The 20,151-nt window shown below is 39.3% G+C and overlaps 2 protein-coding genes across 2 annotated transcripts in view; one reads left to right on the top strand and one right to left on the bottom strand.

Moving 5' to 3' along the window:
* LOC145772123 (protein fantom-like) overlaps positions 1 to 11,162 on the top strand; it is a 31,211-nt gene extending 20,049 nt beyond the window's left edge. Inside the window, exons 26-31 of the mRNA XM_082583962.1 lie at positions 395 to 597; positions 985 to 1,169; positions 1,816 to 1,961; positions 2,361 to 2,547; positions 9,572 to 9,697; positions 10,242 to 11,162. Coding sequence (XP_082440088.1) covers positions 395 to 597; positions 985 to 1,169; positions 1,816 to 1,961; positions 2,361 to 2,547; positions 9,572 to 9,697; positions 10,242 to 10,432 — 1,038 coding nt within the window. The 3' untranslated portion in view covers positions 10,433 to 11,162. The remainder of the gene's footprint in view (positions 1 to 394; positions 598 to 984; positions 1,170 to 1,815; positions 1,962 to 2,360; positions 2,548 to 9,571; positions 9,698 to 10,241) is intronic.
* Positions 11,163 to 11,481: 319 nt separating this feature from the next.
* Positions 11,482 to 19,168, bottom strand: LOC145772124 (uncharacterized). Its single transcript, XM_082583963.1, has 4 exons — positions 18,877 to 19,168; positions 18,177 to 18,328; positions 16,462 to 16,622; positions 11,482 to 11,759 (listed from the first exon to the last, which is right to left on the bottom strand). Exons 1-4 carry the CDS (start codon positions 19,125 to 19,127, stop codon positions 11,613 to 11,615), a joined length of 711 nt encoding a protein of 236 aa, XP_082440089.1. The 5' UTR covers positions 19,128 to 19,168; the 3' UTR covers positions 11,482 to 11,612.
* Positions 19,169 to 20,151: the final 983 nt, after the last annotated feature.

Raw genomic sequence — 20,151 nt, 5'->3', positions numbered from 1 at the left:
TGTCAATCGTTCTACAGCTCAATTTATGTAGTCGTTTTCAACTTGCTGTTCAAGCGGTCTTGCTTCTTGTACCATCCAAAACGTCACATTAACGCTTCAACAATTATCGCAACGAGATCTCGAGATAATTCCTCAGATCTCAATGCCTATCTCGTAACGTTTCATTCTCTCCACGGGAAATGTGCAATGGACGTAATATCTTCATTTCTAATGCAAAGACTTTTGCTTTTTTTCTTACCAAAGAAGGAGACAGGTGCAATCTGCTCTCTTTGGCAATCAAAATACAAGATTGTCACTGGTCGTTTTTTATAATGTGCATCAGAAGCTCAGCTGAGTGCCAATTGCCCAGAGGTTTACCTCATTATGACGTTTTCATTCTTTATACAATTTGCAGATCACAAAGCCAATAAAAGTGAATCCATTTGATGAAGATTCAGAAGACTTGGAGGAGCTCCTGTCAGAGCCAGAGGATGATTCGCATAAGAAGCAATCAACTTTCCCAAAACTCACTTATGTCGCAACTAAGGAGGAAACCAAGGAAGACGAACCTGGAAGTGGTCCACAACCACCATCACCAGTTTCATCTTCCGGGTCTCTGTGAGTTAAAAATGTTTTTTTTCCTTCGTTTTTCGTTGCAAAAATTTTATATTTACAGCAAGAACCTTTCAAGTTATCGTACAAAGGTTTCGTGTTTTTATGGCAAGCGTGATTACTTGCCATAAGAACACAGTTTCATTCAAGCATATTAGCTGCCGGCTACGTAGCAGAGTGGTGAAAACGCCTGTTTGGTGCTTTGATAGGTCATTAGTTGAACACCTATCAAGAGCTTGCGGCTGTGTCTTTGGCACGATACTTAACCGCATGTTTGAAGTTGGACACCTTGTCTTCCTATCTATAGGCCTGGGTACGACAGAAAAAAAATGAATATTTGCTTTTAGCCGAGTATGCAAAACGGCCCTGGGTTGATTCATCATTTTTTATCAGGAAAAATGATCCCCCTCATCAAGAAGAAGAAGAGGATGTTCTGTCTGATGTTGCATCTTTTGATTCCGGCCATTTATCACCCAAAGAAAGCGCAGGCTCAGTGGAGAACGAGTCTAAAGAAGATAATCCACAATCTCCTAATGATGATGACGCTCAAACTTTACCATCTCCAGAACATGAAGAAGGTGAATACTTATTTCAATGCACAGCAGACTTTATTGTATACTGTATTTAGATTTCCTGATGATGGTTTGTAGAGGCCGAAAACGCTCAAGTTCTTGGTGTTTGTGTTAAATGAGAATGAACTTCAACGTTGTGGCTACATATATTTATAAAGTGTCTTTGGATCAGGGTAATATTATTGTGTTTTGAACAAATCGGGATTGTTTACATCAGAAATACGTAAATTGTTGCATTGCTTTACTGACATTTTGTTATCATGACAATCCTAATTTTTTTCAATTACACGTGACATCCACTATACAAAGAATATCTTAATACAATTGTAATGATGATAACAACGTTGTTTGTGCTTCCATGGCTCCTTATCCAAAATCAATTTTCCACCCCTCGAACGCAGACAGTTTTAGTGCAATACATCATTTCATGAAATTCATCCGCCTTTATTGCAGTGCCAAGAATCAAGCAAAAATCCATTCAATATACTTCAAAGCTGGCTTGACGGGGAATCTAACCAGCGTCAGAGCTGGTTATGTGAATCGCTACGTCATCGAACCGATGACGTGGCATCTCGGAGTGGGTGACAGCGACATAGAAGTGTTGTATCAGCGTTTGCTTTCACTGACCACGTGGCTGTTGTTTTGGTTGCAGAGTCTGAAATTGAAGAAGATATCGATGAAATTGAAGAGATTCCTGATGACATAGAAGGAGCACAAGAGAGTACTAACGAAGAGGAACAAAGTGAAGAAAAGAAGGAGGAAGAGGAAGAAAGCGATGAAGCGACTGAAAGAACAGAAGTACGTTATTTGTTATTGGATGTTAGGCAGGTTTCTGTACTTGCGCAACACTTTAAAAAATAGCTGGCTCATTAAAATTAACGAGTACAATGTACAATTGTACATGCTATCTTTTGCGTTTCTTGTCAAAGTAGCCATCAGGCGCATACTTTTTAGATGTGTTCAAACTTAAATTCTATTTGAATAAGTATGTGCCCGATGACGCCTTTCGTTAGAACTGAAGATAGCGGTTGATTTTTCGAATCATTAGACTCGTAGAAATGTCAATATGTTGTTAGTCCATCTATTTTTATAATTCGTGTCAAAAGTGCTGAATACTTTCAAATGTTGGGATATGCACAAATTTTGTTTGCCACAAGCTTCTCTCGTAGAGTTTTCGTTTTTAATATTCATCCGCAGAAGGATGACACGATTCGAATATCTATCAATCATTTGACCCTTGACCCCAACACGAGTGTGTGGGGCGACTCTACTATTGAAAAGATGTTTGTTGAATACGACTTCCTTGGATCGGTTGAAGAGACACCGGATGCGCTCCCGAAGCCGAAAAACAAGGGAGACAAGCTAGACTACCATTTTGAGAAAGGTAAAGCTCTTTTGTGATGAGGTACGATGATGTACTAACAACTAATAATGATGGTGATAAGGATGACTATTGATGATGATAATGATGATGATTGATGGTGATATTGATGATGATTGATGGTGATATTGATGACGGTTGATGATGATAATGATGATGATTGATGGTAATATTGATGACGGTTGATGATGATGATGATTGATGATGACATTGATGACGGTTGATGATGATAATGATTGATTGTGATATTGATGACGGTTGATGATGATAATGATGATGATGATATTGATGACGGGTGATGATGATGATAATGATGATGATTGATGATGATATTGATGACGGTTGATGATAACATAGGCGTAGCCAGGGGGGGGCGCGAAAAGGGCCATGCCCCCCCCAAATTTTCAAAGTTTGGATTCCGAAGTTGAACCATTTGTTGAAAATATAATAAAATTTGTATAAATTTATATTGTTTTTCAATACATCTGGCTATTAACACCCCCCAGGACTTGTTTTAGACACACAGAAAGACACCATTAAATTTTGCAAATTGTAAATCGCGCAAAGATTACGCGATTTACCCTTCTTTTAACTAATCTGTGGAAGCAATTTCAGAATCGCTTACTCTGTTGGTTTTTTTTGTAGTTTTTGTGTAGCTAAGTTTTTTTGTGTTCTCTAATTTAAGCCGCAATTTTTGCCCGTTTGTGTGTAACAGCTACCTTTCATAAGTTAATAGCTGTTTACATAGGCGCCTAACCCGTGGGGGCGTGGGGGCCCGGCCCCCACGCATATTTCTCCGTGGGGGCAACTTTTATGCTGTATTGGTACATAAAACAATAGATAAACTAGCGATCGGCAGCAGGAAAACATTTTTTAAATGCACACCACAACAGCTTCGCGATAAATAATCACCAGAACGAGCAGCGATGCTACAATCCCACACCAGACAACAAAATCTGTCATTTTACATTGATTTAACGTCTGCAGACGCACCCAAAAACAACACAATTTGCTACGTAGACACGGAGCGTGCGTTTAGCTTTATGCACTTGCAAACAGACTCGATGTCGCTTTCGAAAGTCGAAACCTCTGCAGTGAATCGCTCGCTGTGAAAATGAACTCGAAGTCTCGGCCCGAGGTAACCACTAACATTAACCAACGCAACAAGGGCTGGTACAAACCGCATTGCGCACACACGACCGTTGCCATAGAAACCCGATCAAAGGCGGGAATATGTGCATCTTTTGTTTCATCTACAACACGAAAACCGGCGTTTGACAGCGAATTGAAAGCAGGTCAGTCATAAGTTGCGACATTGTAGTGAAAAGAGAGAAATGTCAAGCGGAAAACTTAATCAAACGTCTCTCCGTAACTATTTTCAAGGGCTGTTTACGGATGTCAGCCACTTCTAAATTTATTCAAGGTGACGTGCTGTTGAATTGATGTAAACATGAATGATTTTACTTTCAACAGGTATATTTTCAAGCGTATGATCAAGTTAGTATTTGCATTCCATTTTCAAAACATTGTCATTCCATTAATACAGTATACCTTTTAGTAAACCTTTCAGGCCTCGAAACAACTTTTTTTTCCGGCAGCCAAACGTGTCCGACTGAAGCAAGCTGTTCGGCGGCCAATCACAAGCACATGGCGGCCATCGGAACTTCGACACGCATCAACATACAGTCTTCGAAATTAGCACATTTTTAATTTGGCAGAAGCGAAAAATATACTAGAGTAGTCTATCACGACCGCACTGTTTGATTTGTTGTGATGTAATAATGCCAAAACTAGCGATAAAGCGAGCAACAAGATACGCACGTCGCACGCTGTTACAGTCATTCACGATAACTCACGGGCGGAAAAGTAAGTTAATTTCGGGATGATTCAACGTTTGAGTCAGCACAAATCGATTTAATTTTCCCGGCGGGTTATATTGCGTAACAACAATGCCCAATAAGAAAGTTACGTTTGTTTTGCATTAATTCGACATCTAGCAACGTTGAATTATCATAAAATAACGTCAATTGCTCAACCAGGTACCAGTAACAAATTAATAGCTCCCTGCGAGAAGATTGCCTAGATTTACGTATACACTAACATAATTTCGGCACAATTGGGATACTGCGAACAACACAAAGTCTGTTTGATAAAGAACTAGCTGTCAGAATCGGAATCATCAGATGCTGTATCGGAGCACGAGGTTGTCGCGTCATCACGTCTTTGCCGTTCGCAATGAAGCGTCCACGTTTTGCGGCTTTCGTGCTTTGATACCAATCCACACGCCTCTTCCTTTTTCATAGAGATCCATCAGGGTGTTGACTAAGGAACAAATCTATGGCTGTGCCATAACGACTCGGAGGAATGTCTAATCCTAACCTTACAAGCGCTCGTGTAACCTTGGCATTTTTATTGCCGACGCTAATTTCGAAGACTGAATAGTCGCATCAATAAAGTGTATTGTGATGTCACTTGCATCCTGCGGATGTCAGACATCAGCTGCTTGGTCAATCAATAATGTTAACAACTCAAGCATAGACAGTGTGTATTGTGATTTATCGGGTACTTTGACTGCTTTCTAATCCTTTGTGATTATAAGTGGCAAGGTACTTTATTCACAAGGCTGCTTGCGTAAAATCGTCTCGGAACGTCATGGCGGACAAATGCGGCCGACGGAAGGGTGAGACCCGGTGGACAAAATGTCGATTTTTGTAGGTTAATCGCGGCCATGGCCACGATGGCCGCCTTCAGTTTCGAGGCTTGCTTTTTCGTCTCGTGTTTCATGCTAATAAATCTAGTTTGTTGCTGAACTTTATGTTGTGCTTAGCTTAAAGAGTCGCAGTCCATCAACCTCTAGCAGACGCATGGCATGTGTTTGCTTAACCGAAGTGATCGAGTTTTGTTTATAATAAATTAACGATAGGTCGAACGTAGCGATAACTCCGAGTGTGGCAATAAAAGCAATCTTAGTGTGACGGCATAATTACGTCATCGATCTGCGTGACATTTTGCTGAATTTACGTTGCTGCTGATGAAACACGCTTTCGCCCCCACGGTCAAAAAAATAGGCGCCTATGGCTGTTTATCTGTCTATAAATTTCATACAAATATTACCCTAAAAGTATTTCCAGAAAGCGCTATAATCCATTATTTGAGTGTAATTTTGCAAAAATTTTCCTGGGGAGCATGCCCCCGGACCCCCTAGGATCAGGGCCGTTGACAGGATTTCTCGGGCCCGGTACCCATTTGTTTTCGGGCCCCCTTCATCGACAATGTTATGAATATAATAATATCAGGTTGTGTATAAACGTTTGTTGATGTGCTGTTAAAATGAGGATAACACTTGCCGTTCAAAGTAGAAAATTAAGAGGAATATCATTTATGTAGCCTATTCTCAAAGATTTGTTGTATCCACGAATTTCCCCAACTGTGCAATTACGCATTATTAGGGATTTCTCCAGAAACCGCAAAATCCTTGCTCTCAATTACAATCTTCGTCAGTATGTTTAAAATTGTTGGAGTTTTCGGCTAAAATTAATTCTTTGTAAAGTAAAGTAGCCGTAGGAGAGTAAAACATTTGGGGGGGGGGGCGAACATAATTTGCCCAAATTTTGTCTTTGCGTATATATTTTAAAAAATACTAAATTACTCACAATCTCTGAGAGTCATCAACTTGGCTGTGTACGAAACACAAGCAAAAAAATGTAGGCATACAACAGCAAAACCAGGCTGAACTTACTTTAATCTACTTTCATAGACCTGTCTGTGTCCCATTTAAATAAATTATCAAATTAAAACATTCTTGTGTATCATAAAAAAAAATATTCAGTATTAAAATGAGGATAACACTTGCCGTTCAAAGTAGAAAATTAAGAGGAATATCATTTATGTAGCCTATTCTCAAAGATTTGTTGTATCCACGAATTTCCCCAACTGTGCAATTACGCATTATTAGGGATTTCTCCAGAAACCGCAAAATCCTTGCTCTCAATTACAATCTTCGTCAGTATGTTTAAAATTGTTGGAGTTTTCGGCTAAAATTAATTCTTTGTAAAGTAAAGTAGCCGTAGGAGAGTAAAACATTTGGTGGGGGGGGCGAACATAATTTGCCCAAATTTTGTCTTTGCGTATATATTTTAAAAAATACTAAATTACTCACAATCTCTGAGAGTCATCAACTTGGCTGTGTACGAAACACAAGCAAAAAAATGTAGGCATACAACAGCAAAACAAGGCTGAACTTACTTTAATCTACTTTCATAGACCTGTCTGTGTCCCATTTAAATAAATTATCAAATTAAAACATTCTTGTGTATCATAAAAAAAAATATTCAGTAGGCTATATTAAGCCTAACTGGATTCAAAAAAATTTGAACTGAGACTTCACCAATAACTGGATAACAATAATTGCTGAATATTCATGTCACCAGATTATATGAAAATCTCCAGCCCAACTTCAATAAAAGGCTTGACCAAAAGTAGCTCAACCTTTTCAATTCAAAGATTCAATATTTGTACATTTGCATAGACAAAAACTAAAATGACAATCCGTTCACTTATCAAACCAGTAACATTACTTAATCCATGCTGCTTCAAATCCTACAGCCTGAAAAGAATTGGACAGTTTACCATGCTATGTGCATCAAACTTCCACCTTTGAACAAAACTAATTTTGATACCAAAAATATTGATATTATATTACAATGAAATAGTCATAGTCAATAGTCAATGTTTTTTCAGAAGATCATTACAAAGATAATCTTACTTCACAATGAAGCAGCTAGGCCTACTCATATCACAAGCACTGAAGAAAAATCACTCCCAGATAATAACTTCAAACTCAATCGTTGCCACAAAATACAGACCACATTACCAAAACATGACACAAAAATAGCACTGTTTACATTGCCTGATATATTAACTGCATGAATTGGATGACAAAATAACATAACATGTGTCTTTATATTTGATTGTTGTTGCTCTAATACTGTGTCATAGGTAGTAAATAACTGAGCATATCAACCTTGGGACTGGCAAAGACAAACAGCAGTTTATACAAAAAAATTCAATGCTGAAAACAGTTAAACCATAGCTCACAAAAACATGAAATTAAATACAGGAAAATTCACAAGTTGTTTTCATTTAATATACTTTTTCACTTTGTACATAACTATAGTTAGTGGCCGGGATCAATGCTCACAAAAGTGGTGTATATGTGGCCTCACATTGCTCACAACTGTTGATTATTAAAGTTTGTAACAAATCCTTATTTTGTTTGACCATATCTAAAAATGATAAGCTATCTTTGTAGTATTTAAGTCAAGTTTTGCGAGCATAGCATAACTCATGGTAAAATTGACTTATCCAATAATTGGAAATTTTTACCCAAATATTTTTACAAAGTTCAACTACATTACCGGTAGTGAGATATAAAGAAAAAACAAAAACTTTATAAGCTCACCAGAACCCAGAAGGTTTCAAAATTCTACCAATGAAGAAATGTAGGCTAGTGTGATGATATTCTAATGAACATCTGTAATAAGCTTATCTCAGCTTGTCGAAGCATTATTTTCTGCAAATACTGAATCGAAACTTAACATTCTGCCCAAATTTTAATACCAATTATAAAAGTTTTCAAAATTGTCGATACTCTGTTTTACATTCAAAGCAAAATGTTTTTTATACAAAATGCAACTCTATAAAGTTATGTACTAAATTGGTAGAATGTTGAAAACTTATGGTAAGAATTGATTTGTCCAAATAACTAGACATTTTTGCCCAAATGATTTTTATAATCAACTACATTAGTAGGATATTGAGAAAAAACAAAAAATCGTATAAAGTTACCAGTGAGTTACCAGTAACCATCAGTAGGCTTTTAAATCTTACCCATGAAGAAATGCAGCCTACATGTTAGTGAATATCAGTAATAAGCTTACCTCTGTTTCCCAACTGTGCTTTTTTACAGTTCTATTTTGCAGTTGTCGAATCGAAACTTATCATTCTGCCCAGATTGCAGTATCACATGCAGCAGTTTTCAAAGTCGGTGATAATACATTTACATTCATTGGAAAATATAAATGCATAAATTACAACAATTATCATATGTAAAGTTTCTAAACAGGTGAGGCGTCGAAACATTGTGGTAAGATTGATTTGCCCAGACATTTTTGCAAAATTTTTTTTTCAGCGGGGGGCGACTGCCCCCCCCCCCATCTCCTACGGCTAAGAATTGTAGATGCAAGTAGCTAGAAGTGATTACCACCAAAAAATATATATATTCAGAATTAAAGAACGGGTAAGAAAAATATTTCGTGTTTTTGAAAAAAAAATCGTGGTTAGGGAAATCACTAGGCTATACCTGGAAGGGGGCCCGGTACTTTACCATCTGACGGCTGAAGTAGCTGTTTTAACCTCTGGTCGCAATTCCTTTAGATCTGATTATAGTAAGATCTTGATAATGTTTGAAGTCGCGGGGAATCTTTTAAATCCGGGCCCCCTAAATATTCCGGGCCCGGGTCCAAAAGTACCACCTAGACCCCCCTGTCAACGCCCCTGCCTAGGATACGCGTGCCTTAGGCACGCTCTAACCCCCCATCAGCTTTATGGCTTCCCTTGCTTAAACCACCAGGAAACGCCACTGCAGATGTCTTAAATTAAACACTTTGTTGTTCTTTTCAATTCATCAAATATTTGGCCCCCCCCCCCAATTTTTTTTCTGGCTACGCCACTGGATGATAATGATTACAGTGGCGAACATGACTGATCAAAAAACTGCCTTCCATTGATGGAATTCTGATTTTATTTCAAGCTACAACGAAGTTAAATCAGAAACACTCCCACAACGAACTAATTTTTAGGAGGTGGCCCAGAACAGACACCAACTGGTTTTACAGCTTTAACTCTGAAAGACCTAAGATTGATTTGGTTTTTGGTGACATCGTTTGGTGTTTCTTAGAAAGCCTTCGTCTCTTGAAGTTTTTAAATTCGTATGTCATTCTTCGTTTAATCAACGTTATATTTTCAGCAATATCAATTGGCGCTGAGCAACGCAATCTGCTTTCGTCAATGATGACGCAAGGACAGACGTCATTCAAGATGACTGTGGTTTCCGAACCGAACAACGACGAAGATGAGGATTGCGAGGAGATAGGTTTGTCTCATGTTAGGCCGAAATGTTGTTCACGTATCCAGGCTTACGCCCGGTATTTAAAGATTTATATTAAGCGAACGGGAAGGCAATCTTCGTGTCCACCTTCAGGCATGTTTTTAAGTACCTTGCCAAAGACACAGCCTAATTCTTTTGAACGGTGGCGAACTGACGCCCTTTCGAACGTCAAACCACGGTTCTCACTACTCGGCTATGCAGCCGAAATGTTGAAATTTCTCACTATCACAGGAACTGATGGTCGTTTCCGAATCATTGCATTGAATCACAGAACATAGCATCATCATCTACCCGATATTTAGTATCAAAACTTGTTTAGTTTGATCCCAGTTTAACTATTCTGATGGCACACAGCCTACATGTTGCTCGTCAGAACATAGCCTACATGTTGCTCGTCAGAACACAGCCTACATGTTGCTCATCAGAACATAGCCTACATGTTGCTCATCAAAATTCTCTTTTTGTCTTATTTGCGTAAGATAATGTCGATTCATTGATAACTGATGCTTATTCATGCTTCGTTTTTAAGGGATGGCTGCTGTTGATCTTGCCGCCATTTTAAAAAACAAACGTGACGTCATCAATGATGACGTGGTCGTCGAAGATCTCCGGACTCCAGGAGAGGTTATTGGGAAGTTGAACGTCACTGTGGAGGCTCTTGACATCCTCCGCATGATCAGAAAAGAATTGGATGCTCGGCTTCGAGACAGTGAAATGTAGGCAGGATGTTCATGAGAGTCAATCAGATAGAAAATTGATCTTTTTTTACGCTCATTCGACGTCGGCAGATGTGAAACGATGCAAAATGGACTAATTTTCTGACTAGACACTGATCCAGCATATCCCACAAAACAAATGTGCAGTCTGCAGACGTTGAATCAATGTAAGAAACGACTGATTTGTTGTCTGGAATACCGTTTGTTTTGTTATGTAAATGTTAACGCCACAAGAATTTCCTAAGTTTTTAAAGACATTATTTTTCTACGTAGCTTCGTGTATACTTGCAAACCAAACAACACTGTATGTGTCTGTCAATTCAAGCATGACCAGTAGTGCAACTTAGATGTGTCTACCAGGGGAGCGAACACAACAAAATGAACCCATTGGCCGCGTTTTTAATACAAATGCTCTGTTTTGACACACATTAAACTAAAAAAGTGGGGCATGTGTTTTCATCGCCCACTAGAGACGGTGTGCCCCCTTCCAGCAATTCCACTGAACATGACCTGTATGTAGTCATGATAGTAAGTGTTTGTTATCGTGTTAATAATATACAGCAGCTTATTTGTATTTTATTTGTTGTTTTAAGTATACGATCGCAATTACGTCTGACAGCATTGAATCAATGTAAATTATTTTTGTACTCGTTAGAACAAACTCTTTACTGACAACTCTTACTAATGCAACTATGTATAATTGTATATCGACAAATATATATTTACATATTGTTGATTGTTGGATTTGATCTAAGTAAGCTACCACTTACCTAATAGCGTGTTTTGAAATAGTGCTGAAGGCCAATCCAAATCCATCGTCTATACGTTGCTTTCATGACGATGATGATGATGAACGCTTTACAAAGCAGACTATGTCAGTGCAGCCGTATAGAGGCGCAGTTAAGCACACTATTATCCTGAATCTATTCCTTTTGTTGAGTGCTTAGCGTAAATAAGATTCTGTACCACTTTTAAAAAGTCTTTGGTGTGATCCAGCAGGGCATCGAACCTATGCAGGAACGGACGCACTTACCACTAAGCCTGGATACCGTGTGATGGTTCGACTAAACAGAATCTTTATAATGTGGCAGAATTTTTAGTTTTAACGCCTTGTCAGAACCACTGCGCAGTAAAAAGAATTTTGACTTGTATTTCACGCTCAGCCCATTCGGCCTGAACAGCCATCATACACAAGGCTGTTTCTCTAACATTGCAACGAAATTCTTGTGCTCCTGCCGATGAGCCTCGATTAGTTTCTGCATGAGGCCTTGTAAGCTTTTTATTTTCTCCATGCACGTGGTGACTTCGACGCTCTCGCCTTTCCCGCCATCCTGCAAAACATAATTATGACGTCATGTGATTGTCGAAATGTGAGATCTTTATCTTCGGTTTGTAAAAGTTATTTTGGAGTTTAAACCGGATAATTTTGCATACTTGAAGAGGCTTTGAACCACTGATGCAAGCCCGATCACCGAGATTGATAGAGAGAAGTTTCCTTTTGCTGGAGTTGATTGTAAATTGTTCCATCCACTAAGTGGCTGGTTATTGGAGCATGTGTCCGCAAGGTGGCCAATTAAAGCTTCTTGTGTCACATGATTCCCCGATAAGTGAACACTCGGTTTTCTGGCTCGCAAGCACAGACTACTTGTTTAAATTAGCCACAGGCCGGATAAGACTTATTTCTCTATTGAGAATCACGCTTTATCCGATTATTTAAATTGTCAAACAACAGTCTTCGTGTCAACAGTTAATGCCAAACTACAGTTACCTGCGCAAATGGTAGTTTAGTTTGCTTTTATTTCTGATCATCACAACAACAAAAACAAGATGTGCCAAACACAGCAGAGGTCTAGAAAAAGGTAGAAGCGACAAAACGCGGACCATGGTCCGTTTGAGCGTCGGTCCCATTTATACACTACTCAGCCTTTTAGTCCAGTCGTTGAAGCGAAAAAAAGGGCCGAACCTTGACTTAATTGGTGTAAAGCTGAAACTTTGCACATTGTTTCTGTTGATTATGTACATTGACCAAAAAAAAGTCCCCATGAAAATCTTTTGGTGAAAAAAAGTTATCCGCCTTTTTTGAAAATCCGCCATTTTTTTTTTTCAAATTGGCGGATAAACAAAATTTGAATATTTTTTTGAAGTATTGTCATACTATGGCTTCTTTAAAATATGATATTATCATTGTCACAATTAATAAGCAAGTAGGTACTCAATAACATTTATATTTGACTTTAAACGAAGTGACATTAACAAAATATTATATAATAGCCTGCCGGTACGATAATGTATAATTGTTCCAAAAACGATTATTTTGTTCACTTACAGTCATGTAAATATATAGTTTGACCCCAAAAAATTGCTACAAAAGGTTTTCCAAAGTTTTTTTCTAGTATATTTCATCAAGAATAATATATTAAAAATCTAGGAGCATCAGAGCACCGGAAAGTTGTCATTTTCAAGATGGCCGCCAAAACAGTATAATGACAATAATTCACTTAATATTCATCCTAGAGCTCTAATTCTGGCGTCTATCCCTAGATTTAAGATTTTGAATTCAATTCAATAAGAATTCAATAAGGAATTCAATAAGGCAATTCAATAAGGCAATTCAATAAGGAATTCAATAAGGCAATTCAATAAGGAATTCAATAAGACAATTCAAAATGAAATTAACTAATTAGTTTAATGGAAAGACTTATATGAAACAAAACCAATAGTGAAACACTGGCAGTACAAGAATCGCAGACCACTTATTAAGTTATTTACATTCAGTTGCTTAATAAGTCCTGGTCATCATCTTCATCCAGTAATGACTCATTGTACGTATTGTCACAGGCATCAAGTTGCACTGTCTACATGCTGAGGTACAGGGTAGATTATTCTGCCTACAGCTACACCTGGCAGTGCTACAGGCAGTTGCAGTGGATAATCTATAAGAGGGAATCTTTATGTCCGACTCTGTTGTCACAAACTGACTGCCTTTCAGTTTCCAACCCCACCCGTAAGTTTCCATATCACTCTTCTGTCCTGGCCAGACCATTATTTGGTAGTAAACCCTTAGACGGTGAAATTTTGTCGATGACTCAGCAGGTGGTAGGCGTTCTGGTGTCACAAATGATTGGGAAGAGACTACTTTTTTTCTTAGTACTCTGTAGTGCTGACGAGAGAGAATTCGTCCGCGTGCCCCCAAAAATCACAGCCATCGCTTGACAATCTTTGTTCACAATGGATGCTGCTGCCTGCTTTGGAAGAAGGAAGTAATTGGCACAGTCTTTCAGAGTAGCATCCCCCTTTACCAGCTTGTGAAACACAGATTTTCTTACCCACACCAAAGATTCTTGATGTTGTGTCACATCCAGTGTAGGCATATAGAAAAAGTAATTGGGAACATAATTCTTCACCCATCACCATTTTTGATACACTTTGTCAGCATTTTCCTTGTCGAAACGGAAATATAGATCTTTGTTTGCTTGTTGCGCATAATGAAGAAGCAGGACCAACAGAACTGTGTCTTCTCCAATCAACGTTGTCGAGTGTGACACTGCATTAAGAACAGTAGCCTTCACAATCGGCACATCAGCATCCCCTGGGGCATTGATCACTTTGCAGCCTTTAGACTACCCCGAAATGTTTTACTGATCAAGTCGATCATTTTTTCGTTTGTTTATGTTCATGCACATTAAAGTCACCCTCGGCCACACCATTCACAATATTGCTCAGGGTTTGATCCTGAGAAAAAGGTAGGCTACATAACCAGCCAGTGATGTCTTCTGCGCTTCATTGGCAAAGCGGAGTTGCATGATTTCAATCCTAGTCTTCTTTGTGATGTTGAGTTGTGATATGTTGTGCCTTGGAATCACACGGTTTGCTTTCTGATCCAGTGTCAAGGCAGCAATCATTCCCATCCCGTGGAAAGTTCCCTTCCCATCCAGGGTGATATTATGATCAACATTATCAGCTGCAAATAACATTGTACTTTCGAGTAGGTCTATGTTCTCTAGAACAATGGATTCTGACGCTACACAATCAGCTGCATTCTTTTCAAACCTCAGGACTTCTGCGTAAGAAGAACAATATCCCATACTGTGTAAACTGTAAAGTATCAACAAGAAATCTCGACCTGTACAAATGATGTTAATACAAATGATATATCTTGAACAGCAAGACCAATTTGCAATGGTGCAATCACCGCTCGTGGTCTGACAACTTGACCAATAGGCCTACTTGCAACATTTTGCTTTGTGTCTTTTCCTACTAATAAGGAACTCAACAGTGTTTGTAAAGTTTCAGGCAAGTGGGCTACATTAGAGCAGGACCGAGATTGAGTGTCGGTTGCGTAGCCGAGTGGTGAAAACGTCTGCGCGACGTTCGAAAGGACGTGGGTTCGACACTGCTCTAGAGCACGCGGCTGTGTCTCGGCACAGACACTTAGGCCTAATGGCAAGCCAAAATAAGGGGAGCAGCTGACTCGAAGACTAGGCCTATATGTCACTTCGCTGCTTCCTGTCGTCTGTTGTAGGCTATCGCATCTGTGATCGCAGTGTTACTGTATGTTATGTATCGCAATGGGGGCAAATAAAACACGATTATTATTATTGAGTGCGTCTGTGCTTGGATAGTGATCATTTACAGATGGAACACCATTTTTGATGAGCTTTGCCGCAGTTTTAATTATTTCCCTCCTTTGTGACTCTTCATCATCCTCATGCCTTGTTTTTAGGAAATGAGATCGGAAGATTTCGGATGTCTTCTCTCTCATAGTGACAATGCAATGAAGGCCCTGACCTTCATTTACATAAATAGATTCACCGCACTATTTCTATAATTGGGTCTTCAGATATTTTGATCCATAAGGAAGGCAATCATCATTTGCTAAAAACTCCTTCATTTTAGATCTGAGGTCTGATATCGTTAACTGTTCTTCTTCATTCGGTTCAACATGGGAACACATCTTTAGAGATGCCTGGTCCTGTTCCTCATCCTTCGGTCGCCCAAATTTTCGATGTTTTGCCTCGGGTACTCCGCCGCATTGCAAGGGTACGTTAAATCCGTATATAAAAGTAACACTACAAAAATGATGGTATAAACAGTCTGCAGCATGCAAATCGCTACCGTAGTATTCAATACGACCTTTCACGGCGCATGACCAATCGTCAGAACGTCTCTCACAACACTCTAATATAGTCCTTGCAAAAACATCTGTTTTAACAAAACTAAAGCCAGGTCTATCCGTGAGAACTCGAGTCCCACAAAACAAACAATGAGTCTTACTGTGGAAATTGCCATCAAGAATTCGAACACTTCGTTTCCTCGTGACGCAGGACCCACTTTCCTATCTGTTCTTCTTAAGCTGTACATCGATTGGCTTAGTAGGCCTATAACGTTTACGACAGTCTATGTGTACTTTTCGACCAGCTGTCGCAACAGTGTTGTCCCTTCTATTAGTATTGGCAGCATTAATCCCATCAGCACCCTTTTGACGCAGTATACTGGAGGCTTCAGAAGCTTGAATTTCCTTGTCACAGATCGTAATTTCTTTGCAGGCATTTTCCCTGAACTCTTTTTCCGTGTATCCGTAAACTTCCTCCGGCAATCACGGCGGACCACAACTTTGCAAATGTGAAATACTTGCAGTATGAAATTTACTTTTAAATGAGCACCAACACTAACAATAATTTCACAAAAATTGAATAATTCAGTATTTGGACATCCGCCATTTTGAAAAAAATGGCGGAATTTCGAAAAAAGCGGATAACTTTTTTTCACCAAAAAATTTTCACGGGGATTTTTTTTTGGTCATTGTACACAATGAAAAGAACCAATGTACAAAATTTCAGCTTTACACCAATTAAGTCAAGGTAAAACCCTTCAACGACTGGACTATTTCTATCTATACAAAGACTGTAGATGTTGGTGTTAATTTGTTGTGCGAGCTATTTTAATATTTTCTCTGCCACTTGGTAATAATAAACACCCCTTTTCAAAATTTGAGCATTTGCATAGCAATTTAATTTTGTAACAGCATTTTACCTTGCATAGTGATTTGCGTAAACCAGCAAAAGTGCCAATACAATCTCGTAACTTCTCTTCTAAAACGTCTCTTTCAGTTTGTAGAATTTTAATGTTTCTTTCCAGCCCCCACATCCTAGATTGCATGGACTCCTTCTCCGACCTTTCCCCGTCGACTTCAACTGGCAACAATAATAATGTTGTAGCCTAGTAGCCTATATTATTTATTTATTGATGCTCCACAAACCAACCTTGAGCCAATCTCTTTATGATTTGGTTGGTTTTCAATCTCTATCTTCGGACTGACAAAGCCTTTAATAGGTTACTTCTGGCAGTTTTCGCATACTTGAAGTGGCTTTAAACTACTGACGCAGGGCATTTCATCCACTAAGTAGCCTTACTACTGAGAAATGTTGGAAAGGTTAAAAACTGCTGGTTAACCATAAAACGAGTTTTGTTTGTAGCCTCTGTGGGAGTTAATAGCCTACATTTCATTTATGGTACATTTCCAAGCGGGTATTGTTATTAGTTATTACTAGGCTATTTATTTGCATCAGACCAATATTATTGCAATAGCCTACACCCAGTGCCGGTCTTAGGGTATTTCGGGCCCTGTGCGAAATATGCTTTGCGGGCCCCAATAACAATTAATCCAATTCAGTAGCGTAGCTAGGTACTTTGAAAGGGGAGGGGCGGTGGTGGCGGCGTGATTGGCAAAGGCTACAATCAGCGGCGGGGGGTCTGGGGGGCCTCCCCCAGAAAAATTTGAAAAATTACTTTGAATTTGGGGCATTCTGAGAGCATGTTCAACAAAACTTTAGGTATGAATATTACTGTAAAATGGTGCTGTCCGGTGGCATAGCAAAAAGATAAGATTATGCTTTCTTTGGCATTTTTCGGAAATAAAGCTATGTTGAGTCTGGATGCAACCTATTTCGTCCCCTGAAAAATTTGTACCCTGAAATCGTGTAACAAAATTAAATTTTGACCTATTTCGTCCCCTGAAAAGATCGAGAAATTTTGAAATGTTTGCGACAACTCCGATCAGCGACTTCGGCTATGTCGTGTTTTTCTTCTCGATCTTTTCAGGGTACGAAATGTTCAAGTGACGAAATAGGTAGAATTCGTTGAGTCTCTATGTTTTCTTGCTGCTAATTCCTTTGTTGAATTTACTTGTTGAATTTTTCCATTGAAAATGACAAAATTACTACATTTTCTGAGTAAATTGCGGGCCCCCTAATTTGCGGGCCCTGTGCGATCGCACGGTTTGCACATCCCAAAGACCGGCACTGCCTACACCCATATTTATACCAAGCCTGGGATGAGCCTGCATACGACTAAAATCCTCATTGTGAGGTGTGGTTGTAAAAACGTAATTCTTCGTCTTGCATCAGGTAAACACTAGAACATGACCACAGAATTGACCAGGATGAAATTTTAATTTACCGTTTTCGACACCCAAATTTTTTCTTACAGCTCATGCTTCTTTTTCTTCCTTGTCGATTCTATGGTCATGTTCTAGTGTTTAACTGATTAAATAGACGTATGAACAAGAAAGCCAATTTTAGTGTCCACTTTCAAACATGACATCAAGCCTAGATGAGGAGTGCTCTTAAAACAATATCGAACCGACGTCATTTTGAGCGTGGTTGACGAGTAGGCTACTTGCCAACTATTTACAAAAAGAGTGACGAGACCAAGCTGTTTCAATTATTTTCTTAGATAAACTATTTTACTTTTTAACTTGTCTAACGCCGTTCTTGATTCGTGAAGCATTGATTTGTTTTCTAATTTTTCTTCTAAGGCTGCCCAAAGTTGATTTAAAAGCATTTTCTCTTTGTCTATCCATTCTTCTTTCTGTCGTAACAAACCAATAATGGTTCGCCGTCTGAAAAACAAAAACATTTTTGTTGGGATGAATTTCCCGCAATAAAGCTTCTCATGCGCGTGATCAGTTTGCGTTGTTATTGTAATGGATTTTCACCATTTACACACAATCCACAGGCCTGCAACAGATTGGCAGGGTAAGTTTCAGTTTGTTGTAGTGTCGGTGTCTTTGAATAATTATTCCACCTACTATAGGTTTCACTAAATGGAGAGCTAAACTTTGAAGTGCAATGTCCAAACCTACATCCAAGATTTATTAGTGCTGATTGATCTTGGCATTTCTTTGGTTATAAAGTTGAGGAATTATAGCTTATATCTAATTAAATCATGTGGGGAGGGCTTACGGAAGCATAGGCTTTGTCGTTGAAGATGTAAATTAAGTGGACAGAAAGACAGGGACGCCAATCTTTGTGTCCACTTTCAGGCATCGAACCAGGGCACTCGGTTATGCGGCCGACGAAGGCTAATATGATCGTAGGCTAATTGATGTTGTTAGATAGGCCACTGTACAGTGTATAGTATACCCCTGCTTTACTGCGTTATTCTTACCTCACGTATACGCCCAAAAGGAATGCTACTCCCGTGGTCATAAAGAGAATGGTGATTTGAAACCAGCAAGAATTTGGGTCAAAAATAATTTGAGCAATATCCAATAGCAAAGCAAGCCATGTGTCATCATCATCAGACCCTGGATCGATTCCCAGCCAGGGAATAATCCACTCACACCCATTTTCGTAAACTTTGCCGACGAAATCATTGGCTGTGAATGCTTTCGCCTTGACTTTGCAATATCTGGGCATCGCGATCTCTCCTGAATTACAGGGGCTGGCTTTGTTGCGCTTGCAAGTCCAAAAACGCCAAATCTTGAAAAGTTTATTTCTGAAGTAGAAAGTTAAATTGTGACGTAGATTTGATATCATAATTGAGATTTCAAGTCCAGTTATAAGCTACTTAGTTGCAGAAGTTCTTTCCTTGACACTTGCTTCATCATATTTTTTATGCGCGATTGTCTTTACGACGTTTTTCTCTTTCATTTTGTCCATCCCGTCTTCTTTCTTAGGTTAAGTCTACCTCAGCTTCAGGATGTGAAATGAAAAGCATATCCTGCCCGCTTATCATATCATTGTCCGCCCCGATAGCACAGTTGGTTAGCGCGTCACTTCTGGAACGAAGAAGCTTCAAGATCAAGCGGCGCTGGTTCGACTCTCGGGGTGTGCGCTTAAGCAACGCATGCTAAGGACTGCTCTCCATTCAGCGGCATCTAATGGATGGAATAATTCCCCGGCAATAAGACTTCATCAATCGGAAACTTCACTCTGTCAATCTCGGTGACCGGCCCTGCGTCCAGAGGTGGGCACCCGCTACTTTTAAAGTAGCGCGCTACCCGCTACCGCTACTTGGGCCAAAGTAGCGCGCGCTACCGCTACCCGCTACCAATTTACAAAAATAGCGCGCTACCCGCTACCGCTACTCGGGCCAAAGTAGCGCGCGCTACCGCTACTTTTGTCTAAAATGACACTAGGAAAAACTCAAGTCCCTACTGACGCAAAAATGACCTTGAAAATAAATGTTATCATTCGTTTACGCTGTCATTTTAACGTCGTTATAGAAAACACATTCTAAGGGAAATTTATTGTTAGGCTACACATCTTTCAAAAACACGAGCATTTCAAAATGAGAGTCACTAAGTCCTGCCCGCTTTCGCTTAAGCACATCTTTTCCAACAGAGAAAAGTCTCTCCACCGCAGCACTGGAAGGAATGGGGGTGTTGTATTTAATGAACAGATGTTTTAACTCGGTATTCGAAAAGCTCAATGACTTGCT

Source organism: Aplidium turbinatum, chromosome 6 (genome assembly GCF_918807975.1).
Source record: "Aplidium turbinatum chromosome 6, kaAplTurb1.1, whole genome shotgun sequence".
NCBI classification, from domain to species: domain Eukaryota; kingdom Metazoa; phylum Chordata; class Ascidiacea; order Aplousobranchia; family Polyclinidae; genus Aplidium; species Aplidium turbinatum.
This window is presented reverse-complemented; position numbering and strand designations above follow the sequence as displayed.

Bases quoted from the DNA above. Each gene is read 5' to 3' on its own strand.
- LOC145772124 (XM_082583963.1), bottom strand. From the start codon at position 19,127: ATGCCCAGATATTGCAAAGTCAAGGCGAAAGCATTCACAGCCAATGAT. The intron at 18,329-18,876 runs GTAAGAATAACG...TTTGTTTTTCAG, and splicing joins CTTTTGGGCGTATACGTGAG to ACGGCGAACCATTATTGGTT. The intron at 16,623-18,176 runs GTAAAATAGTTT...TATTGTTGCCAG, and splicing joins GGCGTTAGACAAGTTAAAAA to TTGAAGTCGACGGGGAAAGG.